Raw genomic sequence first — 25,765 nt, 5'->3', positions numbered from 1 at the left:
ACCTTCCTTCATGTACTGTATGTATGTATGTATATGTGCTGTGCTGGGTGTGGGGTGCGTTAGCAACACCTGCTTCTATATGTGTGTGTGTGTAGGGATGGATGTGGATACACACATTCACAAATGATATTTCATAGCACTCACCCCGCTGCACCAATAGAGCACCTACTGTGTTATAGGATCACAGGGAGGTGAGTACAGAGAGAGGCATGTATAGAACTGTTTAACTGACAAACATAGAAGGTAAACGTATTTCTTGAACACACACACGGTGCTGCTTCATCTGCAGCCAGCACTACTGGCTTTTTAATAACTAAATTAATTTGGGGATGCGTTTCTTTTAATTAATTCATAATGAATCAGTTTATGTATTGTCTGTAATTTAAGCTAAGTACGTGCTGCAGAAATGCAGGTATACACATGTGCAGCTTGCTCTCTTTGTTTGTCTATTATAATTTACAAAATAACAGTGTATTTTTTTGCTCTGACTTAAGTCACAAACAGTGGCTGTGGCTTCAGGCAGAGGGAGACAGGCTGTGTGTGTGTGTGCGTGTGCAAAATTAGGACTGTGTAATAACTATTAGAACTTGCAAAGTATTAAATAGAAAAAGACTGTCTATAGTGGGAGTATACGTTATACCTATGATAATGAATCCTCCCCGGCTCAGGACAGGGCCATAGCTGCTCCATACCACCATCCAATAATGCCGTGTGCAGCATCCAGCCAACACTGAGCAGGAACTGAGGCTGCAAACCGAGGTGATGTGCACCCATCACAGACTCTCAGACAGCGGCCGTATCGTAGATCCTGGTATAAAGTGTTTATTTGAGACGTCACAATTAACACAAAATCTGCCTTTCATTGCCTTCTTTTCTTTTTCATACAGTCAGTAAAGTCTGATGAACCCCTCCCTCCCCCATGCATGATTGCTGTTTATTAATCTAAGCCTTCGTATTTTCATCGTGAAAAAATAAAGCGTTTCCCCGTTTCATTCGGCCGCTGTCCCACCGCCATCGGGCGGTCTGCATTAAAGAGGAGATGTGGAATGGCTATGCCTACCACTGGGGTTGCAATTACTCCATTATTTATTGATTTATCCTTTTTACACGAAGTGTTAAATGAATCAATCACCCGAGAAAAATAAATATATCATAAAGAACCAAAAGTTCTGCAGTATCCCTTTCCTTTACATACAGCTGCGGTTCAAACGCAGACATTGCTCGTGGCAGTTCACTGTTACATATGGTTGTGAACTCGGAATGAGAAAGAATGTTCCAAAGGAGCAGAGCCGCCAGCCAGAGGAGGTATTTTAGATGCCAAATTGTTAAACCTAGGCAAGAGAGATCCGTGTGGAGCCAATGACCTACGTTCCCCTGATCGGCTTTTACTCGAGAGCAATTCAATCTTGTGCTTTTCAGAAGCATCAGCTAAACACACACGTGGGCTCAGCTAGAGCCAGCTCACCATAGACACAGGCAGTGCTGTTCTCACTGCAGCAGAGGGAGCTCCCGGTGTCAGTGTGTCCCGGCTGTGCAGCTCACTGTGCTCCTCGCAGGACTTTTGGCACCAGCCTCACCCCTCACTTACGCAGTGACTCACCCTGCTTTCAGGATGTTCCTTGCAGATGGCAGAGGTCAGGGAGGCCTTCTTGTAACAGAGATGGTACTGGGTGGGTCATGGAGCAGACCCATATTCATTGCGTTATTGTGCAAAAGGGAATACTGCATCAGAAACCATAGAAGACTATATTTTAATCAAAGTCACCAGCCGCTGCATCGGAAACCTGCTAACAATCGCTCCCATTGGTTCTTTTGGCTACTTTTTGTTGGTTTCTTTCTTTTGTTTACATAAATAATATAGACCGAACATTATAAACATTTCAGCAACCATTTCTAAAAGACTGGAGGAGCCCTTTTAGGCGCCAAGAAACAACTGCAGGATCCAAATCCCAAAACTGTCTTTGGAGTCATCGAATCATCAGATGTACACGGCACCCTATGGCTAAAATACTCAGTCCAGTTCAATAGGACTGCTGTCTTCCTGACCATCTTCTGTGTCATCATCTTCTCCAGTTCCCATCAGACTGTTTAAAAGATTTCCTAGAACCAAGTACACGACAGTCAAACTTAACTTACCGGTTCCCTATTCTCATTAAAAACTTTTCAACTGCTCTCCCACCATCCTGGTAGGGTTGATTTCAATAACCAGAACCGTAGCCATAAACCTTACCTAGTAATCCTCCATAGGATGATGTCTGCTTGGGCGGAACACCAAAGAAAAGCTGTCCTATTCTATCTAGGTACTGGAATGACACAAGATGGAGAACAATGTCAGCTGCTTTGTTTGCAGGTAGAAATACCACAGAAGTGAGATCGCTGACTCCTGTCTACAAGCTGTATTCAAACATCCTACTTCTCAGTGTGCCATCAAGAGCAACTGAAATGCTGTGCCTAATAGATTTATCAGTTCCCATTACCACTAATAAAACACACTCTTCCAAATAAAAGCCACCCCCTGTCTAAATTGTCTATCAGCAGCTCACTACCTGGAGGAAACACTTAAAGCCAGCACCCAGCAGCTGTTTCAGCCACATTACATACAGTGTGACCCACTTGGTTTGCACTCAGAATAATCAGCCACTATTTAACTAATTCTGTGGGTTACACCCTGCTTGCAGTTTCCAGTAACTTACCTCATTATACATAGGATCTCTTTTCAGGGACGGTTGATACTGTTCACACAATACTGTAAATACTGTTAGTTTTCCCCTAGAAAGGAAACAACCAAAAATGTAATCTCAAAAGCAACTGAAAAAAAAAAACTAAGACCAGAGTGAGAAAAATCACACCGTACCCATCCACAGCCAATAGCAGAAACCAGATGAAGTTTAGCAGTGGTTGCACAAAGGGTGGACCCTTTTCTATTGAAGGATGTTTCTGTGTATACGTTGTAAAAACAACTGAGGCGCTGGTCTTATTTTTTAAGCAGAGAAATCTGCAAAAGGAAACAGAACAGGGGAAGTTAAAAAACAGAGAAGAGTATGAACTGCTATGTAGGAGGATCTGGCATGGTATCTGAGATGATTTCTGAGGCCAGTAAAGGATGTAAGAAGTGCCTGTCTAGATGCTGAAAAAAAGAATCCCTTATTTGTAACCGATCCTCATAGAAACAAATACTCATAGCACTGTTTAAGAGTCCTACATACAGTCGACCTATAGAAGGGATTTTCTACCACTGACCATCACTACAATCTCTAGCAACCAACTTAAGGAAAGCAGGACACATCTGACATGACAGCTGGAGGCTGCCAAGAGACAGCCTCACTCTCGCCCACTCCCTCTCACAGGACCTCCTGTCCGTGCTGCAGTCCTGGTTGCACCTCCTGCTCAGCCTCCCCCTGAGCTGCTTTCCCTGCCTGCAGGAAGCCATCCGCTGATTAAACTCAGTAAAATTGGCTTTGTCAGCCTCAATTGTACGTGAGCTCTGCAAATGCACACACAAGCTTGCACTCCCACATCCTTCAAAATAAAGGCTTAAAGAAAATGAGAGCCACCAGCAGTTCTGAGAAACCATTGGTCTGTGCTGCTTGTACACCAGGGTGACCCAACGTTAATCTCTTAGGACAATGAGACTGAGAGCAAGTCTTGTGCTGCATATAAACACGGAGCCCACTTAGTCCCAGGCTTGGTAAGCACATCCAGGTAATTCCTAACTAATCACGCACAAAGTAGTGTCAACAAAAAGTAAGAATTGTGCTCCGAGGGTCAAACAGGTTATGTTAACTCTTCAAGCAATTAATACAACGTCAGGTTTTGACATTAACACATTTTTTCCCCACTCCAAGTGAGTTTTGAGATGTGTTGCTATTGCTACCACACACAGTGAGTTTTGGAGCCTCTGGCCACTTTTGCAGGTTCCTCTGAAAGGACATTCAGTTAACCCACAGTTATCTCGATCAAATTAGATTGGCCTCACACACAGCATCATCTCAGCACAACAGTTCAAAAGACAACATAACACCTACTGTAGGACTGCCTGTGCTACAAACATGTCCACCTCACTGCGATAGCCTCTGGACGAGGAGTATTCCACGAGCATGTTTGCACAGCCTTCACCATCTGTGGAGTGCAAGAAGTGATACCGAGATTCACTATAGTTTTGCTCTATAAAAGGAAAAAGAAAATGGCATTTAAGAAATCAGTTCATCATAGCTGAGCATAAAAACACATTTGCTAGGCTGGTACGCTACAGCCAGAAAGAGCTGCACACGGTACATATAAACAGGACAAGTAGCAAAAAGAAGGGGCACTTTTTCCCCTTGTAAATTACAGACAATTGATGAAGCCCAACAGCACCTTCAGCATCCTTCCTTCTATGTGCACAGAAAGCAGGCACTCCCTATTTTTAGCATAGCCTACTCCTGCTATCAAAATTAAAACTGCCTTCATGTTCTGAACAGAACGGCAATTATGCAGGAAAAAAGGTGCAAGAAATGAAAAGATTTTGTTAGAACCTGAAGCCAAGCATTATGCAAAAGCATGGTAGTGACAAATCATAACTGGAAACCTGCTCATTTTTGGAATTTAAAAGCTTTGTTTGAAAAATTGCAGCCATTTCTGATGACTCCCAACAGCTACTGACTAAGAAAACACACATTCTGATCTGCAAAAGAAGGGCAAGCAGACGGCTACAGAATGGGGATTCTTACTTGCAGAATGCAACGCTTCCTATGCTAATCACACCACAGCTTCTCACTTTAACACTGAGGAAAATCTTCCCTTGGAGGTGGCAGCAGCTGTGATAAAACCACCACCAATCCCCGAGAACAGCCCTGGGACTGCATGTGGCACACAGCCAGGCAATGAGCTGCCATGCTGACCACTGTCACTGTTAAACAAAGCCATGAGCACCAATCACAGCTCCTGAAAGATGTTACGTAAACAAGCAATCACCTTGTACAGCTTTTAATTGATGAGAAACCAGAAGAGAGCATTAATTATTCAGCTGTTCTCATTCACCTTTCTGTTCTGAACACAAGACTTTAAAAACTGACTACGAAACACAATTATTTTGAGCGTTTTGGTCTATTTGACATCCCATTATGAATAGGAAATGCCTGAAATAAGCCTGCTCTTCAACATCTTATGGGTACCTGGTGGTCGGATGCTGTGATGCGTATCAATCTTTCTTAGGTTTATCCAGGATGTAATAACAAGCCAGCAGTACAGCCCTGCTCCCCAAGCTTCCTCCTAATGACTCTTAACCAAACTACCTCAGTGCCTAAAGGATCATCCCTCCTTTTACCAAAGAGCTTTACAGCAGCTGCATTTTGGGGTTTGCACAAATACATTTATAAGCCTATTTTCTTTGTTAGTGACAAAACCCTGAAATGATAACAAACAGCAGGCAACATCAGAAATCATTTCCATCTCAGCTTCTCTAGGTTATTTCCAAAATACATCTCATATATATTTTCAACATTTTCAAAATCAAACACAGGAAAGCCAGTTGATTTTTCTTACCTTTCCACAGGGTAATGGCTAGTAACTGGTGTAATTTTGGATGGCCCAGTTTTCCTGATCCCCCGCTAGACCACTTCAGTGCTCTGGACACAAAAGCCACTCTTTCAGGAGAATTTGGATCCATTAAACTAAACAATTTAGCCAAGTTTTCTACAAGAAAGAATATTCACAAATACATAATGTTAAGAGAAATAAGAAGACCTGCTGCTTCTAGTGCACCTTCAAGATACAACTCCTAATAAGATGAGCTCTGTTCTCAGTCTTTATAATATATCTTAAAAACAGTGACTTTGAACTGCAGAAAATACACCACATACATCACATCAATCCTGTCATGGTTTGGGACAGGGAATCCCAGAGCTTCAAGCAGCCCCACAGAGCAGGGAAGACTTTTGGCCACAGGAGTGCCAAGGGCAGCGACAGAAGCCTGCAGTTCCAAGAAGGACCACCAGAAGTCATCGGTGGGATACCAAAAGTCAGAGCCGACCTAAGGCGACAAGGAAGGGTCTGTCCCAGCCCACTGCAGCCTGGCAAGCTCTTAAGGTCTTCCCAAACTGTCTGCTCACTAGATCTCAACTGGAGAAGAAAGTGAGAGGCTGACTGACAAGTACTGTGTGCATCACCGTGCTGCCATGACAGACGCTGCCATCCAGCAAAGCCTTGGAGCTGCAAGTCACTGTGTAGACAACATATTCCTCCCACAGAGAGGAAAGGAGGATGCCACAAGATGGCACATGAATTCAAAGTATATCCCTTTGCTCGCAGCATTGTCAGTTATCAGGAACCCATTCTTCTCTATCCAAGTTTTCCTCCCATCCATTTCTACTCCCCGGCCACATGGGATGACATACAACAATGATTTCAGGTTCCAGGACTTAACACTCACTGCGAAGTGAGAACATCTAAACAAACTGAGTGCAAAGGTCACCATACCTAAAAGGTCATCTGTTACTTTTGCATCTGACTTCTCCAAAGACTCCAAAACCAACATGGACAGATCAGCAGCACTGTTTTGCTAAAAAAAAAAAAAAAAAAACAGGCACATACTGGTATGATAAACTTAGCAGTGAATAAAAGGAAACATCATGAAAGAGTTCATTTCTCATGCAGAATTTTGTCAGAGGCACATTAATACTTTTATCAGCAGTTACAGGTAAGGAACAGCAGGAAATTTCAATTCCCTCTTACAAAGATTTACGTTAATTTGCTAGCAACAAGGAGAAGCCTCCAGGAAAGCAAAACAAGTGAGGTTCAGATTATGTTTGGACATTCACAGTTCCGGTTTGGAATCATCTTTCTTTGTGGAGCAAAACTCAATGGAGAGATAAAGCAAAAGATTACGAAGCAACCACCTCAACATCTGCCATTGGGAATTCACTGCTCACCCCATTACAACCTCCCAACACCACATAAAAACATCAACATACCTGGTTATGACTGAAGAACAGCAAAGCCCCTGAGTACATTAACTCTCTCGCTTCCACATATTTTCCTTGTGACATATACCTGGAAACAACAGCAAAGCCTTGACAAAAGTTACTACAAAGCAAGCTGCATAAGTGCCAATTAATGGAAGGGATTAAATTCTTTGATTCTGCTACCAGTGAGGGCTATCAGCCACCCGCACTGAAGCCAAGCAACCTGCAGGCTCTGCCACACCCCACATCACAGCAGTCTCTCAGACACACCTGCTGCAGCTCCTCCCTTCCTCGCTTAGGGGTAAACCAAGAAACGAAGGAGGACAGAACTGGTTCCCAACAGTGACCCCAAGAACTACCTCCTATCACGATGCAGTAATCACAGTCTCCTGCACGTCACCACAGTGAGCAACTACAGCTCTTGGACCATCACATCTCCAGGTTAGAAGTGCAGCACTTCCTACAAGAGCAGTTAAGGATAGCAGGGCTTTCTCTGAGTAAGTGCCCTCAGCAGCTCAGAGCCACAGTAAATGCCTCATGCATTAGCTGAGCAGCTCAGCACTTGCAGCATTTTGCAGCTGGCCTCATACCCAGGTGTGCCTCAGGGCTTCTGGCTCCAAACCTCCTCCTGGATTCCCCTCCCACAGAGCCGTTTCCAGGAGACTCCTACTCTGGGAATGGCTACAGGTGATACTAATGAAAACTGCTTTACAATATAATATACATTTTAAGAACTGTTTTTTGAAAGATATTTAAAAAAAAAAGTTAGAAATATTCACTCTGTGAATCTAAATGGCACGTAGAACCAAACAGTAACGTCTACAGAACTGAAATCCTGGGACAGATGATCCATACCAGACAGACCTACAAGCATCAGGAAAACAGAAGTCATCATCACTACAGAGGCAGTAACATCGAACCTTCGATTCAACTGCCAGAGCACGCACAGTGATGGGCTCCACCCAGCCTGCACTGCCCACATAGTGCTGCTTGGACAGGGGCAGCACGCTCCTCCTGCCACGTGGAGCACAGCGAGGGACAAGCACTGCAGGATGCAGGTTTGTGATAATCCTTCCTCCCCACCCTCCTCCAACCTCAAGCATACCTTGCCTTCTGACTGCTGAAGCTCTGAGTCAGGACTTCAGGTTTGACTCGCACTGGATGATGGAATGGACTAGCATTTACAGGCTGGTTTTGATCAAAGTGAATCAACGCTGCACATCCCAATTATAATTCCGCAGCTGAGATCACCTCACTCTGTGCTGATGTCTCTCTGGATGACTGTTTACATTTAACAAACATTTTACAGAGGACAGACAAGACTGTCTGGGACTCCTTCCCGGTCTCAGTGACTTTCCAAACAAATCTTCTCTGTCTCATTCTATCTTTTTGCCTGGAAGGAAATCCCCTCCATAGCTACGCAAATATCACCTTTCCCTTAAATTGAGCACCTTCCTTTCCTTCTCTTGCATTTAAAAGGGAGAAGGCAGGAACTCTCACTCCAAATTAATACAGCGAGGCTTAAGCAAAGCACGTGTGCTAATGCGTTTAAAACACGAGATGAGAAACGACTCCTGAACAAAGTCATTTTCCACCACTACAGCCACCACATCACATAATTCTTCCTATAAAATAGGCTGCACTATGTCTTAGATTTATGCTTATCCTCAAATACAATGTAAGTCTTCAAACTTTGATGTTGCCCTTGCTGATCCCAACAGAAGACTACAGCAGAGCACCACTGCTGTGTGATGGTGCTCAGTATGTAGCAGGGAGGGCAGCAATGGGAAGAGTGCACTGAGGACACGATGCCCATGGCTCTGTAGAGCTGAGTGTGCAGCACTCCACACTCCTGGCATGCTGAGGGTATCCACATGCTGATTCCGTTCAGCTCTGGGGACATATGGCACAACAGAGCCACAAGGCTGAGTGCAACATCCCAATCCTAAAACTACCAAAAGTGAAGAAAGCCAGGGCCAACCAGTGAAGTGCTACAAGGGGTACCCAACTCAGTGTTCCTGAAGGGAACACAGAACGGTCTTTCTTTTAAATTGAATGAGAAAAAAGGTGACAACAGCAAGTCACCTTGGGTGTGAGCAACGAAAAGAAATATTGCAAAAGGCCATAGCAATATATCCGACTGAGCATTCAGGTCTCCTCTACTTAATCACTGCCACATACACAAGAGAGGAAGAACATCTTGGCCTCTAAGTGTGGCCAGCCTAAGGCTGCCAGGGAAGGGGAATGGTGAAGGCAGCGCCAGCAGTGGCTGCCCAGAGACAGCAACAGGCACAGGGCTCAGCGGAACGGCACCTGAGGAGCAGTGCAAGGGGGTGCCAGGCAGAGAGCCAGCTCCACAGGGGCACACCTTCAGTACCTCCACACTAATGCATGGGGCATGCGAAACAGGCACAGGGAACCAGAACTTTTAGCCCCATCTCGGGGCCAGGATATCCCGGACTGCAGTGAGATGCGGCGGGACGTCTCGGGAGCCCGGAGCGCTGAGCTGGATGGCTGCAGGCGCTGCAGGAGGGAGGTGAGGAGGGCCTCTGTGTCAGGGAAGGTCTGGCCTGCAGGGAACCGGGCAATGGCGACGAAAGGGTCGGGTATCTCTGAGCAAGAGCCGGGAGAGGCCCATACAGGAGACGTGTCAGCGGTGCTGCGTCCCGCGGCCCTCACAGCGCCGCAGGGGGTCCCACCGCCGGACCGGTGACGCGAGTACAGTCCGCCTCCTCAGCCCCGCAAGCAGCGGTTCCCCGCGCGGCCCCGGAACGCCGCGGAGTCACTACAAGCGGCGGCGGGGCTCGAAGGAACCACGGCCGAACCCCGGGGGACCGCCGCAGCACTCAGGCCGGGCCCGGGCTCCGTGCCGCCCGCAGCCTGCCATGCGCGCGCCCGCCCCGCCCCGCCCCCGCGCGGCCCAACGAGCGAACGAGAGGCGGAAATGGACGGGAGCGGCGGCCAATAGAGAGAGGGCGTGGGCGCGGCGGGCGGCAGCGGGGCGCAGTGCGTGGGAAGGCTCTGGAAGGCCGCGCGGGGGAGGGGCGGGCGGCGGGCCGGGCCGGGCCGTACCTGAAGAAGAGCGTCCGGTACATCTGGTGCGCCTCGTAGTAGTCGCCCTTCTCGACGCTGGCGCGCAGTTTGCCCTCCACGCGCTGCACGCCGCCGCGGTTCCTGCCGCCGCCCTTGGCCGCTTCCTGCTCCGCCGCCATAATCGCCGCCGCCATCGACGCGGAGGAGCGCGGAGGGGGGGAGGGAAGTAAGGAGGACGGGCGGGAGGCGGGCGCAGACGCGCGCAGCCCCGGAGCGACGTCGCGCCTCTCTGCCCGGCTTCCGCCCGGCGCGACGGCGGCCCGCGAGGCTCAGAAGAGCGGCTGCGCGGGGTCACGTGGTGCGCGGGGCGGGGCCCGGGGCGGGGCCGTGTCCGCCGCACGGAGGAACGGCAGCGGGAGCCGCTCCGCCCCCCACCCCGCGCCCCGCAGCGGGGAGAGCTTCGGCTGGAGCCTCGGCTTCTGTACCACCGCTATAGCAAAGCCGGCCTTCGACATAAAGAAGAGGGGGGCATTCGTTATTTAAACAGATCGTCGAAGATACAGAAAAACGAAAACAAACCCAAACCTTTATTTTGTTTCAAATATTACATGCACTTCCAAAAAATTAAAACTCTTTATTTAAACATCTCAATAGCATCTTGTCAGTTGGGAGGCAGCAAAGAAGAACAGACCATTTGAAAAGCATTTACAAAAATACATTGCACAAAGTCCTATCTCGCTCTTTTAAAAAATAAGTTAGTGTTATTCAAAATACTCCCAACCCCCCACTACCCAGCTCCAATTTACACAGGATAATTCCTAGTTCAAATATGTCACATATGAAAACACCTGTACATACAGTGCAGCTCCTCTGCACAGGCCCCGGCTCCAGGGCAGAGTTCTCCATGCAGAGACTGTGCGGAAACATCGGAGGACTGTTGTGCAACATACAGAACTCTATTCAGAAAACCAGTCAGCAGCTCCGTGTGTTAACAGCTCACAGGTAATAAAATGCATCGAACAGCAAGATAAAAGCTCTGCACACAAAGTGCATGTTAGGAGTCTTTTCTGAAAAGGATCTTTAAAAGCAGTGATCCCAAAGGGGGGCCCCAGAGCAGCCTCAGCACGTGCTGTGTGACAAAGCTTTGGGGCTGAGCTGATGAGTGCCCACATACCGTACATCTCATTGCTTCGTGCTGATGAGACTTCACAGCCCCATTTGCCCATTGCTGCATTACTGCAGTACAACATTTACTGACTATAAAATGAACCACCATGAAGAATTACTGTCTCAAGGAGAGAATCTGTGAGGAATTAAGGTATTTCTTCTCTAGGGTAAGTTCCAAATCAGCCTTGATGTACTAAGTGAGAAGAGCTGATAAACTATTAAACTGCTTAGTAAACATTCACATACAGCAATGAAACAAGCTCATCAAGTTGCCATGGTAAGAACCCTTAAAATAACTTGAAGTTATCCCTGAATTTTAAAGCAACTCATGGCCACAAGTTACAGTAAAGCATTCTCAGTCGCTGGTGTTTAAATTAGTTTTGGTTGTGTTAACTTTCCCTGACAGCAATATTTATTATAGTCAACATTTATTGAAGAAGCCCTTTAGGATCCCCCAGCAGGTCAAAACAAAGTCAACTGAAGGACACCTGTAGCCACAGGCTGTTTAAACTCCATGACATTATTTGGCTTGCAGTGCTAAGCTAACAGAAATATGCTGTTGTTGAGTCCTGAATTAAAAGAAAAAAATCCTAGTTGCAGAAAGTGTGGTTTATTCTTTAAAAAAACAAACAAAAAAACACATATACATTCATTTGTAATAAAATAGGTATCACCTGATTGCTAACTGGGCTTTACGAACCAGAGTCATTTGCATGCATTACTTCTCTCAGCATGGACACAAAAATATAAAGCTAACTGGCAATTACAAGCTGAGCATTAGAGCAAATGAGTTTTATTTTATACAGTTCTGCTGACAGTCTTCTGCCTTTATCAGAGGATTGGTAACTCTGTAGAATATATCTTGCATCCTCGTCCTTTAAAGATTCCAGTGTTCTAAGCTGTCCGGTATATACAAATTGGAAACAAAATGTACAACAAAGCAACCCAAGCTGTAGTGTAGGGGATTATTCAGCAGGTTTCCCATGCACTCTGAATCGATAAAGACAGGTATATTCTGCATGTCCCCAATTAGAAAGAATTCTCAATTCCACTATTTGGAATACGTTTTCACTTTTCTCCTGGAGAAAGAAAGAGCAAACACACAAACCAGAATTAGGGAACTTTCTACCACTTTGAACAGCACTTTCCTAGTTCCTTTACTCCTTGCTTGTTAAGGGAGCAGAGTAAGTGTGAAGCTGATTCTTCATAAGTTTATTATCTTCACACCAGCTGCGTCCAGATGGCAGAAACATTTCCTCTTATCTATTTAGATGATAGGCTTTGATGCAGATAGACAAATACTTCCTACATCTGTTTTTACATTGCCCAACAGAGAATGCAGCCCTTTTCTTCACAGGTCACTGAGTGCTGCCATAGAAAATGAGTCTCTCCTGACACTTTAAATCCCATCATCCAGACTTACCACTGTAAACATCTGCAGCGGCTCCCCTTCTTGGTCATAGACATACTGTCCCAGAAATGTGCCTTCCTCTTGATATTCATCATCTAAGCCCTGAAACAACAAGATTTCTTTTAAATATAGAAATTGTAGAAGTATATTTACGTAACTGAAGATCAACAAGTAGCACCCAGAAACCTATCATGGAAGGATCAGAATGTTTCCTGTGCAACTCATTGCTTGCTCAGACAAGCTGTACATTCTAGTTTCCTGCACTCAAATACTTCTGCTATGTCTGACTGCAAAAAGCATACAAACTCCTTAATTTCTATCACAGGAGTTAAGGAGCTGATTTACTACTATTGCCCTGTAAAATATTAACAATTGTTTGTCATGAGCAGTTACCTCCCTTCAAAGAAGTTCACTACTCTAACAAGCAAGAGGAGAATAAATGTCCCCCTAAACTAATTTAAGCACTTATTTCTAGATCCTGAAGCTCACCAAAAATATAAACAATTTTAACAGCAATGCCAAAAACACCAGTTTCTCTTCTTAGTTGTTCTCTTCCATTATTTTTCAACGTATACAACAAATATTCCTTATATTTACAAACATCAACCTAAATTTAAGAGAGACTTACATATACTGAAAACTTCCTAGGAGCACTGGTGATATTTCCTGATGGTGAAAGTGTTTTTGGTATGTGTTCCAATGAGAAGGCAGTCGGATAGATCTTCATGGAAAGTCTAACTACAAGATATCCCTCTGATCCCTTGAAAGCCCAGCAGTTTCCTGGGTACATATCCGGCTGAACAGATTTCAGGGCAAGCAGACAAAAGGGTGTGGAAAGAACAGGACAAGAAAAAACAATCATAAGCTTTTTTTTTTTGCAATGAACTCTGAGTGTCAGAAATATTCTTAAAATGATAACAAGTGGCAGAACATGTTAATCAGTAACCAGTTAAATACACAATAACTCTACTTCTAATCACAAATCCAATCCTGCCTCCAAAGGCCAAACATGAATCGATACTTTGTGTTAGCAGAACTATACAACAAAATAGAAGGCATGGGTTGCACAGTTTTAACTGCATTCTTCAGACAGAGCAGATCCACCTCAACTACCAGCACCCTCTTGAAGACTACTTTCTAACAGAAACCCTCCCAGTGCTCACACTTTGCAGAAATCCAGTGCACCAGCCAAGCCTGCTACGAGAGCCTTGGTATTGTTAAAGCAGGGCCTTAAGCAATGCCAAGGACCTTCAAGAATAATCACACTGCCAGAACAAAGTTCAAAGTAGCCGATTCTCCCCACCTCAGAGGTATATCTCACAGAAAAAACACTCAGCATCCAAAAACCAACCCAGGACACTCAATACAAAATAGCACCGCTGAACTTGTTTACTTAACCTTTCATTACCTGAATAACCACTCTGGGAGACTGAGAGAAGTACCACAGAGGAATTCCAAAGAGGCTAATTAGTGCTGTTTTTGTCTCATAGGTTTCAGAACAGCGAGTACTCAAAATGCTGCCACCTTAAAAAAGATAAAAATCAGGTTAGCAGAAGTAATTATTCATGCCTTCCTAAAGGCTTTTTAGTCATCCCCCCCTTAGAAAACAACTACAAAAATACAACTAAATATTAAAGGTATTGTTAATCTCTAATAATTTTCTAATTTTCCAGTGCTGTGCTTCTATCAAACACAAAGTTATTTTAAGTAAACATTAAAGACTTTTCATTTCAGAAGACTGAAAAATTGTACACTTTTTATAGAGCGTTCAGTGATGTGTACACTTCACACATACAGATTTGTGGTTCTCTACTATCTAGTTAGATATACATTCAGAAGATGTATTTTTACCAGAAGAGATATACTATTTTCTCTAATATTTCCTCTATTTACCTCCAGATTCTAAGGCAAAATCCACCATACCAGTCTTGTCTTGAGAGTACAGCTTCAACGCATTGTTTACAATGATCTGTGCTTGCTACAGATGGACACAGAAGAACAGAAAGATAATATGAAGTAATAAGAACTGATACATTCACATGTCAAGTGGCAAACATCCTTTTGAGATGCTGTGCTCTATCACAAATCTTTGAAAGCCTCAGTCAACAAAGTTTGCTTTTAAATACTTGACTGAATGGCTCAAAACAAATTCATACTACATCTTGCCTGATGTTTTCTTCAGAATTGGAATTTTCTATCCTCCCCCCACCTACTCACATCATTTGGGAATTCTTCTGTACTAAAGCTAGCATACTTTTTTGGGGAAGAAAAAAGCACATTCAGAGTAGACAATGTAACTGCTTTAAGAGTGCACTCAGTTTTCTGTAGTTCTGCCCATTTACATTAATTTTTCAAGCACCTCTTAAAATCATTAACATTTATATAGACAGTTGTGTTCCACATGCTCCAGGCATGTGAAGGACAATTTTATCTGAACTTCTTGGCATGTTAGCTGACTCACTGCTTCTGTGATTCCAGAAATCCCTGCGTTATTCACAGCATTTGTTACTACTTCAGATGTTATTCTTTGGTTTGTTACAGCCATCTGTACAGTAATATTCTTGAGGATTTGCAACTCCAGATCCTGCAGCAAAGTTTGCAGATCGCTTCTGGTCACAAAATTGGATGTAAGCCACTGGAGAAGCGATTCAGGAAAGTCCTTGTGTTGATCACCAAAAAGCATCATCTTGACAGATTCTTTAACCTGGGCATCTACCTATTCACCAACAATTACAATAGAAATTATTAGTATTACTTAATGGTTTATGAAGACCACCTAAGTAGGCACACATGAAAGTCAATACATCCTTTCAGTACTACAGAGAAACCCAGCTTTAGCATGTGTTCTAACTACTAGCTACACTTACACTAGAATAACAGAACAGGCAAGTATGCAGAAGACATGGATGAACAGGATGCTTCACTGGTTTGGTGAGCACTAACAAAGTTCTGATAATGAAGGGCTTTATATTATGAAGTCTGACTGATGCTTCAGAATTGAAAAGTTGACTGCAACAGTTCAAAGGGTCTGTGGCAACTCTAAGGGGAGCAGTAGACTTATCAGGCCTAGTTAAGCAAGTCACTTCAGTGACCACTCATGTATGGTGTACTTTGATTTCATACACATAGATAGAATATCTCATGGTAACACTGGCATATCAACTTGGACTAAAATAAGAATTTAAAGACTGCTGCATTTTATTGACTACATTCAAATTGAACTTTACAGAAGTTTAAAAAAATAAAGCATGATTTCTTAACATAAGTTTCAGATTACAAACCTAGCTATTGCTTTCACATGAGTTCCTTTTCCATATTTGCATGAGTTGGCGTGATATGTCAGCTATAACAGCTAAGTACAGTACATTCAACTGATACTGCATCATCTCAAATGCAAATAAAACTGCCATTGTGAAAAACAATCCACGAGTTCATCTAGTAAGGTGCTACCCAATAATGAAAAAAGAAAAGATCGTAGTGCTACTCCATAGAGCACTTCTGTTTTTTAAGATGAATACTACTCCTATATCACATTTGCAGTGTCTTTCAAAAACAAGTTTGTGAACAAAATCTAGTCTGAATTTCACTAGATTACTAGATTTACTAGATTTTAACTAGGATGGTTACCAGAACTTACTTTTTCATGAATGACATCTATTTTCTCACAACTTGTCTTCACACTTTCTCCAGTTAATAGTTCTGATTTCACTTGAGACAACTCTAGTTCTAGCTTTTTAACTCTGGATAAAAGCTGATTATGTTCATCACCATCTCTGACAAAAAACAAATAGTCAAAAATTAGGAAACAATTAGTTTCAATCATTCCATCAAATTCTAAAGGCATGAGAATATATTTGTCTAATACAAAGTGCTTTCCTAGTTCAGTTATCCATTGAGATAGACATCATAAGCTTGCAGTTCCTTGAAGGCTTTCAGATATACTTAGGATGAAGACAATGGAAGCAAAATATTTCAAAGTTCCGAACAAATCCAGGAGCAATGACTTTCAGAACATCATCTCACTGACAACTTCGTAACTCAGACAAATATAGATTCCCAGTTTGACAGACCAGCCAAGCTTTACTTGCCTGAGTTGGCCACTGATTAGAGCAAGTTCCAAGTTACCTTAACACCTGCCTATGAAGTTACTGTTTTCAGCTGAGCCTGTAAGCAGCAGATTACACAACTACTACACATCAGCATTCAGTGTGTGCTATGGAAAGAAGTACTGCCCAGCATTCCAAAGCTATTTCAATTAAATGTAAAAATAAGGATTCACAAAGTAAGTGAATTCTCTACCCAACAGGGAACCACTTAATGAAATTCTGTGGGTTTTTTTCCTGATACCACACTGAATGTTAGCAGACAGCAGTATATCTGACAAACCAAAACCATACATGAAAACTACAGTTGATAAGATTAAAAAAAACATAAGATGCATCAAAACCAACTACTGTATACTAAGCAGTTTGAGGAAGAAATCTTATGTGTCTGTAAAAGCACAAGAAGTCTGTCAATGACTAATAACTGATAGCTGTACTTAAAAAAAAATAAATGCCCATCGCCACTAGTTGGCTTCAAAACTAAAAAAAAAAAAATTCAGTGCTCATACCTTATTGTTTTTGCTTTGGCTATTTCAAGTTCCTTCTGAATGTCCTAAAAACAAGAACAGAAGTTGGTTTAACACAATAATGCACGTGACAGAGAATAAAAAACATCAAGTGAAAAAGTGAGACCTGCTAACACCACCTATATGAGGCTGCATTCCTACTTTATTTATATTTGTGCCTCTGTATAGTAAGATTATTCCAAATAGCACCCACCTTCCTGGTCAAGCAAATAAATTTAACCTTTGAACTAAAAACACTGCCAAGAATGGAGAAAAGAAAGAACACTAGTAGTGAGACTGAAACAAATGTTCAAAGCTAGAGTGAAGTAAACTAGGTTTGGGGATAGAAGAAAATAAATCGTTCATTGTCTATTTCATTGGAACATTACTATTGCTCTAGTTAGAAAAGCTAACTTTCAATACCTTAGATTCAGCAGAGAGTTTTCTAAGAAGATCTTCCAACGTTATGATGCGCAAGTTGTGCTCTTGATGTAGAGCCAGGAAGTCAGTCTTAAAAACAGGAAAGACAAAAGCAGCATACTTTGAGTACAAATAGCATAACTGAAATTTGCTAAAACAGTGTTTCTTCCATTCTGTGACCATAACTTTCAAGAGTGCTTAAACAACCATTACACAGTAAATGACAGGATAAGTCGAATCCGCACCAGAAAGACAATCCTAAGAAGTCACATCGCTGATAAGTTGCATTAATAAAACAGTGCTTTGATCAGTCTCAGAAATTGACAATAATTGACTTATCGTTACCTTTTCCTCCAGTCTCTTATCTTTAAGATGTTGATCCATCACATTTTTTATTAGCTTCAATATTTCATTTCTGTTACCCATCTGGGCAACCTGATCTTGAAGATTATGGAGTAGAAGCAGCACTTTGCTATATTCTTCATCGTGATGATGGCATCTGTCAGACACGAAGGCCATCTGCTTTTCCAGCTCACTTATACGAGCAGAATCAAATATATTTATGGTATCCTAAGGTATAAAGATTTATTTTTTTAATATATAAACATAACTTTTATTACTCTTGGGTGTCAAGTGGTTATTGCAAAATACCGAGGCGAGGGGAGTTAAGAGGTCTCAAGAGAAAGTTCTTGCTTAGACTGTTCTCCATTACCTTTGGAGGCTGTACAAAACGAGAAGAATCAGGCTGTGGGTCAGGAACATAAGTAGAGTCATCTACGCTCTGGACTTTATCAATTCTTGTCCGGTTCAACAGAGGCAACAGCGCAATGAAGGTGTCAAACCCCCAGAACCATAAACCTTCAGTGAGCAAAAACAAAAGCGAAAATGGAGTTCAATCTACAAACTGTGTTTCTATTTAAGATATTTAGTTTTTTTTTTAACCTTATTACCAATTTTATTACCAAATTACCTTATGTTTTGCCACACAGTAAACACAACTCCAGCCTGAGTAAGAGTTATCTACGTGAGGCAATTTCAAAACTGTTAAGTCAAGCACCCAAGAGCATCAGGCAACATTAACCAGTACTGCTTACAGGTGACTTCTACTTATATATGATACACTCTTAATCTTATACTACTGCTTCCCTGGGACACAGATCTCATCTGTTGAGTAAGACAAGCCATACTCACTGACAATTTTTACCTCACTGAAAAATATCTTGCCTTATACTCTATTTACTGCATACCACATTGCATAACGTCTAACAGAAGTTGGGGAAAACTTATGCTTCCATGAAAACACAGCATTTGACAAAGATTATACTTATTTCTGCAATATTTTAGTGAGAAGAAACAGCATTTTCTACACAGCATATTTTCTTCCTTTCTTATTCTCCATACAACTCCTCATGTTCCTGAGAGAACTTTTTTATTATATAAAAAGACATGAAAATGCTTTTCAAAAATAGCTCATTATCTTCAGTAAATACTTCAAGTAGGAGTTTCTTTCAAAGAAGACAACTGGCCTGGGACACTGCCAGCTAATCTAAGGTAGTGGTATTTCAAACAACTTAAGTACAGAGAAAAAGAGTGCTCTGAGATGCATTAACAAAAAACTATGAACACACTTTCACAGAAACTGACAGCAACCAAAAGCAATCAGCTTTTATGCAGATTGACAACAATCAAAAGCCCACTCTTTATGAGCTCAGTGCTGCTCCTATGAAAGGGAATAAAGAAAAAAAGATTTCAGTGTTTTTACAATTACTTGATATGTCTAAAAAGCTCTGTGAAATTAAACTTATTCCTTTCATGAGACAAGAGCCCACTGACTCACCAATACTTTGAAAACATTCACAAACTGTTCACAAATCAAACTTGGCCTTTTTAGCTTCTACATCTTCTCCATGAATCCACAATGCAACTAGAAGTACGTCTTTGGTAAAGCAGTAGGAAGCACACACCAATTGGTATGAAACCTGTACAATTCACATACCTAGTAGAAACAGCAGTGGGATGAGAAACAGCAATAGCCTGGAAATCTTTGGAAGGCATCTAAAGAAAGAGAAGAAAGTTTGCAAGAAATAATCGTATTTCATATGGTAACTGGGAACAGAATTTGCTCACAGAAGTATTTATAATTGATACATACTTTCTAAGAATAAACACCTTCAGCAAAGACAGCAGAGTAAGAAGTTGATTCCAGCCAGCTCTAAGCAACCTGAAGATACCAGAAGCTGCTCTCCCTAGAAGACAAAAGACGTGACATTACTGCGCCACATGTTCAAGGAAACCAAGCAGAAGGACATGCAACTGTGGCCTAGAGTACTTTGCAGATCAGAGAAACGCATGAGCACAGGCAACACACAGATTATTAACATCTAGATGTATATCACATTATGACAGCACTATAATCTCAGCTACTCAACAAAAATAATAGCCATGCAAAGACATGAAATACTCAGTAGTAACAACAATGCTATCTTCCTGAAAATTCAGTGAGAAACGTTGAGTCCAAGTTATCACACATTGAAGACCTCAGCATGTTTCAAGGAATGCAGAGATTAGCAGAATGGATTCACTAAGAGGAATGCCATGACCGGAAGCAAATACCAAACCAAACACACCCCATTCTTCTTGACACCCCTTATCTGGGCTATTAGCACACTCAGTCCCCCAAGCAGCAGACTAGTTAGTGTCCCACTATGTCTGTAAGCATAAGTATTCTCTCTCACTAAGCATGCCTTGGTCAATAAAGCACAGCAGCTTGTGCACTCAAGTTATGAAAGCTACAGCATAAGCACAGCAGAATTAGTGTAAGCCACGTACTGCAAACTTCCTACTCTGACAAAAAGGAACAGGCAACATGCACAGACATAACACACAAATCAGGATAGTAACCTGGGGAAAGAATGGCCAGCCAAAGTAGAGACAACACCTTCTGGGACACAAGCCATCCAGCTGCTCCCACTGTTCGCAACATGTGCAGCACAAAGTAACCTAGATTATAACAAATTAACTATGTGGCAACATATAAACAAGCTTAAGGTTCTTTGCAATACATGCAGTAGAAAAGACTCCATTCCCTGACCATTGTGTGTTCTGCACAGTATTAAGTTATGCCTTTCAATAACCTAGAGACTTGTTTTTCCTCAGTATTTAAAAGCAAAATAAGCCACCAGTAAATATGAATCTAAGTAAAAGCAAGAAAATTTAGAAACAGAATTCTCTTGTACAGCAACAGATGTAATGGACAACAACCTCTATATAGTAAGAAAACCCTTCTTCACACAGCCAAAGTTCACATTTTGTAGCATGGCATTTATATAAACATGCCAAGTGTAACAGATAATGGAAAATATTAATTCCATTAAAATACGCTTTAAGCACATCATTTTATAAGTATCTTGTTCTAGATTTTACATTAAGTTTACTATCCAGATCCATGTCTAAAAAGAGGGAATAAAGTTTAAAATTCTAGAGAAAAGATTGATAATGATATCTAAGATGTACTGATAAACAGACTTTCACTATTGAACGCAGGATGCAAGCAATATATTTTCATTAAATGGAACACTCCCACTGATCTTCAGTACGTCAATTTTGAGTCTTTGAAAGCAAAAGTCAAATGCAGCATGCTAAGACAGAACGCAGTAACTGAAACCCCACAGAAGCCAACAGATACTGTATCTACAACTAGGACTGCTCGCTCTACGGAACAAACTACGTAATACAAACTTAGAAAATAATCCTACACTTTTAGATTAGCAGCTATGTCTGGGTTAATCTGAGGGATTATAGATATACCAACCCAATATTTTGCAAAGCATTTAGGTGAATGAAGTGTCTCAAATCATTTTCCTTTGCTGAACAAAGAGCATTCAACAGATTCTTGATGCCTCTGCCATTCAAGCTAGGGAACGCTCATCCCACAGGGAAGATTCTACTACTATATAAGATTCCTGCAAGAATTGACTATCACTAGAACAAAAATAAAATGTTAAAAACCCTTTATTCAAATCATCTGCAGATCAATACCTTGTATCTGCTTTTAGTTAAAGGCAGCTTTCCACCCTATCGAGAGTACAGACTTCCCCAAAGCACAATAAGCTAACAATCTGAATTTTCTTTCTCAAACAAGGTGTATGCCTTCATCACACTTTAACTAGGTAAGCAGTCTACCAAGCCTGTACAAGAGCCAGTATCAGCACAATAAGTCAAAATGAAAAAGATGTTCAGTAAATCAATTTCCTAAACACTGTACATTTTAGTCTACTCAATGGATAAAGAAAAACAACACAACATCATGAATGATTAACAGAGTGATGCAAAATAAAAGCAAAATAAAAAAGGTCCAAGTCAACCTGCATAAGAAAAGATGTGCGAAATGGTCCTTGCTACCCTTTTAGCCCTGGAGGATTGCATGTGCTCTGTGGTGTGTATTTCAAGTTGTTTCTTCCCCTTACAGTCATCACCTGTTGATGGTGGTAACAGATGATTAATGGGACAAAGCCAGGATCAAATCAAGAACGTTACAAGACAATGTGAACAAGTCTACTTCATATTAATAGTTAGCAAGACAAAAAAACATCAAGCAAATTCCAACAGACTAAAACTTGTCTGGAGCGATGGTACAGAATGCCAGGGAATCACTTTTCTACCCTCTGCATTTAAGCTAGGAAACAAGCATTTACTCCGAAGCTTCCACAGAGACATGAAGCACAAACTGCTATCATAGCAACAACGTAATGTACAGCCCGAGGCTAAAGGTGACATAAATTGTTATACTTACATATTGATTCCTCATTTACATCAAGATGGCTATCCTCTCTGTAAAACTCCTTTATATTCATGCTTCCACAGTAATCTGAGTGAGCTGCAATATATCCAGAAAGGATAAATAGAATATAATTCTCAACCTCAAAGTCTTTCCTATCACCGGATTTTAAACAAACTCACTTGGACTGCTATTCTATTGCTATTGCTATTAGAAGCCAGGTTACCTGAAGGAAACCTGAAAAACGACCCTGGAAGAAGTCTACTTTGCGTAATCCTGTTTTTTTTTTTTTTCCTCTTGAAATAAAAAGGGGCATTTTTGTTTAAAAAACAAAACAACTTCACCATCTGAAAAGAGAACTCAATTAAAAAAAATTCCTAAGTAACAACCATTATATCCTGAATCCCTATTACCATCAGCCTGTCAAATGAGCCACATCCTTGTGTCATTCCCACCAGAAGTGTTAAGTAACTGAGAAGAGAGCACTTACAAGTTATAAAGCACTAAAGCAGAAAGGACCAGACTGAACATCAAAAAGAGTTTCATACAATCACAGAAATCAATTACTTTCTGCTTACAGCATTCAATTTCACTCAGAAAGCATACGATGTAGAAGAAAAAACGAAGAGGAATTGAACTTCTTCAAGGAAAACAAGATGTGCAGACTTTTAGCAACAAACTGCACTTTTAGCTTTGCAAGACAGATAATGAAGCTCTGAGTATGCAGTGGACTGAAGGGTAAGAAGGCAACCAAATACTGACAGAAAAAAGTTCAGACTTCACACTATGACACAGAACAGGTTGGAAAAGCAACTTCTGCCATTTTCTAGTAAAAAAATAGAAATCAATACATGAATCTTAACTATAACATAGAAGTTTCTCACATAGCTAGATCCTGATATTTTGAGAACAGAAGAAAAATAAGAAAAGTGTAGCACAAGAGAATTAAAAAATAATAAAAAGATAGAAGAACAGGAGCCAGCCAGGACTATAGATAAACACCACAGTGCCATAGAAGTCCGTAAGAAAAAAAAAAACCAACAAAAAACACACACTGGTTTTGTGTGGAAACCAAGAAAGACAACTGAAAAGGTACCTTTAGATTCATAACTCTGCTTCAGCAAAACCATTTGAAATAGTTGCACTAATAGTGATGCAAAAGATGCTGCAGTATGTCTGACCAATCGCAGAATCTTACTCATGTAGAAATAGGTGCCTCCTATTGAAAAACAAGTGTGAACACAAATTATTTACCTGCAAAAAGGTGCACCTCTACTCACCAGTGAGCATTAGCTTGCAGAAAAGTGAGAACAAAGCATCAAAAGCTTTAGTTTATCCAGGAGTATGAAAGTTCAGCAAGCATGAATCAACAAGTCTAGATGCAATTGGTATTACAGGCCAACGTTTTTGCATGAACTATGCAACCTGTAGAAAATGCCAAGATTATCTGTCTTCAAGGCAAGAGTACCTTTTCTTAGTGAGAATTAATAACTGCAATAAATAGCACTGAAATGCTTGCTTACATAACTAAGGTTTTCTCATACTGACTTTGTGAGGTCAAAACCCCAAACAATTTTTGTTTGAAAGGGAGATAACTTTTCATCTTCTCCTCCCCTTTACACTGGAAGAATAAAGTTACTGCAGTGGTCTGTCTCAAGTGCTGAAGAGATCCTCCTCCTTTAGAGCAGCAGGAATGAAGCCCTCCATACAGCTGCTTTCTTAGAAACAGCCACACTCCAGAAGCCTGCCATGATTTTGGGCTGCCCCATCCCAGCACTCATTTAACCCAAACACCAAATTTGAGTTCAGAAGAACATCTGAAGATGAGCTCATTTTTAAGATTCTCCTTGGCGAATACAAACTCTGGAACACAGAACAGCTTCTATGTGGCGTTGCTAAGTAACTCATTATGTCAAGACAACAGAATCCCTACCTATGCCACACAATTTCCAAAAAGGAAAACTTGCCTCAAGTATTTGAAGTTGCACCATGTGGTCCAAAATCCAAAGATTTATAGCTAACTGGAAATATACAACATTTTAGAATAACACATCTACAGAGTCCTAAAAGTGGCTTTTTTTTTTTTTTTTTTTTTAATTTCAGGCCTTTAAAGAAACACCTGAGTAGTGATCACTGAGGACTACCAGCCATCAAGAAATTCAGGGTGCTATGCAAGAGGCAGGCAGACACAGCCAAGACATGAGGTCAACTCTGCAGAGAATGGAGATAGCCTTGGAAAGGCACAGAACCTTATTTACAGAAGATTTAGTTCCATGTTTCAGGAACGTAGTCACTACAAGTCTACTTGAAAGCAGTTTTATCCTTTGGAGTTCAGTTCTTGTAGTGGTTGAGGTTCAGCTCCTAAATAAACACTAGTACACTGGAAGGTTAAATGAGAAGAGTTCTTTCACAGAAAATTCCTGGCCAACAGAAGCACTGCTGAACTAATGGTTCTGCTCCATCTTGAAAATCCAAATCACATAAGAAACTGGGGCCACATTGAAAGAGTTCCTACTTGAAAATCCATGGACAGACAAATGTAGGTCCAATAACAGATCAAGAGATGCCTAAACACCTGTGCTGGATGAACAGCCCATTGTGTTCTGTATCAGTTTAAACATATAATCTATTAGGATACTAGGAGGTTCAACTGACACGTAAAAGTTATTTCATGAAAACAATCACAAGAATTTTGTTTTTGATAACTACAACAGGGTAGGAAAGCTACTTAATTAGCAGTACTTAGAAAACGTACCAACTAAGCCACATACTGTTCTACTACATGGGGAAAGTACAAGAGAAAGTTACTTACTAGATGCGTGTTTCTGGCTCCTGTCCCTAGAGTAAATTCTGGAAGATGGCACAGAAGAAGCAGAGTATGCTGTAAGAACCTCCTTCCGTTCAGAAAGCATGCTGCAGTCACTGCACGTGTACCCATTTATCATCGTAGTCTGTGTTTCCGCTGTTGCTATATCGCCATTTCTCTGCAAGAGCGTGGCATCACTACCTAGCAAACCAAGAGCACAACATTCAGTGTGAGAATTATTACCACCACTAGTTACCAGTAAACAGAACTCATAGAGAAGCAAAAGAAAAGCGTAGTTACCTTTAGGGTCACCATCATCATCAAGACCTTCAAAGAAGAGAGAAAAAAAATTGTTCACAAAGATAAGGAAAAGCCCCATGAGCAACTATGATGTGTGATGTAAACTCAAAGCAGACGTCCCGCTTACTCTAAGACTGCAAAGAAAAGTCACCTGAAGATCTAACGTTTTTCACATGACATGAGAAGATCCATATATCCATGTACTGCTGTAATAGCCTAACAGTTTATGAAAAGTGCCCTGTCACAGAAGCAGCCAAGTCTGGATAACAATTATACTTTCTCTTAGCTCCCATTTCACTTC

At 41.6% G+C, this 25,765-nt stretch overlaps 2 protein-coding genes across 40 annotated transcripts in view; both read right to left on the bottom strand.

The window, feature by feature from the left end:
- Positions 1–797: 797 nt before the first annotated feature.
- Positions 798–10,280, bottom strand: GET4 (golgi to ER traffic protein 4). Of its 2 annotated transcripts, none has more exons than NM_001006159.3 (9): positions 10,014–10,280; positions 6,951–7,029; positions 6,457–6,538; positions 5,524–5,673; positions 4,026–4,119; positions 2,855–2,995; positions 2,694–2,769; positions 2,231–2,303; positions 798–2,100 (listed from the first exon to the last, which is right to left on the bottom strand). In NM_001006159.3, exons 1-9 carry the CDS (start codon positions 10,166–10,168, stop codon positions 2,012–2,014), a joined length of 939 nt encoding a protein of 312 aa, NP_001006159.1. In that variant the 5' UTR covers positions 10,169–10,280; the 3' UTR covers positions 798–2,011. The 2 variants fall into 2 exon arrangements, with proteins under 2 accessions (NP_001006159.1, XP_015149638.1); XM_015294152.4 differs by having other exon boundaries at positions 800–2,100; positions 4,026–4,164.
- A 252-nt stretch (positions 10,281–10,532) lies between these two features.
- The window catches only part of SUN1 (Sad1 and UNC84 domain containing 1), a 32,135-nt gene continuing 16,902 nt past the window's right edge, over positions 10,533–25,765 (bottom strand). For 18 of the 38 annotated variants that reach the window (XM_040647817.2, XM_046900964.1, XM_046900974.1 and 15 more), the window contains 19 exons: positions 25,465–25,491; positions 25,171–25,365; positions 23,455–23,577; positions 22,374–22,457; positions 21,946–22,056; positions 20,483–20,581; positions 19,734–19,827; positions 19,578–19,636; positions 18,294–18,439; positions 17,927–18,151; positions 17,585–17,671; positions 17,165–17,208; positions 16,190–16,325; positions 15,014–15,268; positions 14,446–14,530; positions 13,961–14,076; positions 13,181–13,348; positions 12,565–12,654; positions 10,533–12,220 (listed from right to left, as the gene is read on the bottom strand). In XM_040647817.2, the coding sequence (XP_040503751.1) occupies positions 12,107–12,220; positions 12,565–12,654; positions 13,181–13,348; positions 13,961–14,076; positions 14,446–14,530; positions 15,014–15,268; positions 16,190–16,325; positions 17,165–17,208; positions 17,585–17,671; positions 17,927–18,151; positions 18,294–18,439; positions 19,578–19,636; positions 19,734–19,827; positions 20,483–20,581; positions 21,946–22,056; positions 22,374–22,457; positions 23,455–23,577; positions 25,171–25,365; positions 25,465–25,491 (2,258 nt within the window). In that variant the 3' untranslated portion in view covers positions 10,533–12,106. The remainder of the gene's footprint in view (positions 12,221–12,564; positions 12,655–13,180; positions 13,349–13,960; positions 14,077–14,445; positions 14,531–15,013; positions 15,269–16,189; positions 16,326–17,164; positions 17,209–17,584; positions 17,672–17,926; positions 18,152–18,293; positions 18,440–19,577; positions 19,637–19,733; positions 19,828–20,482; positions 20,582–21,945; positions 22,057–22,373; positions 22,458–23,454; positions 23,578–25,170; positions 25,366–25,464; positions 25,492–25,765) is intronic. The other 20 variants (XM_015294323.4, XM_040647825.2, XM_046900978.1 and 17 more) reach the window with 10 other exon arrangements.

Source organism: Gallus gallus, chromosome 14 (assembly GCF_016699485.2).
Source record: "Gallus gallus isolate bGalGal1 chromosome 14, bGalGal1.mat.broiler.GRCg7b, whole genome shotgun sequence".
NCBI lineage: Eukaryota > Metazoa > Chordata > Aves > Galliformes > Phasianidae > Gallus > Gallus gallus.
Note: the sequence above shows the minus strand (reverse complement) of the source record. Positions and strands in the feature narration are given on the sequence as shown.

Coding starts and splice junctions, on each gene's coding strand:
- GET4 (XM_015294152.4), bottom strand. CDS start 10,168: ATGGCGGCGGCGATTATGGCGGCGGAGCAGGAAGCGGCCAAGGGCGGC. Junction 5,674..6,456: donor AGTAACAGATGACCTTTTAG/GTATGGTGACCT, acceptor TCTTTCTTGTAG/AAAACTTGGCTAAATTGTTT. Junction 2,770..2,854: donor CTGCTATTGGCTGTGGATGG/GTACGGTGTGAT, acceptor TTTCCTTTCTAG/GGGAAAACTAACAGTATTTA.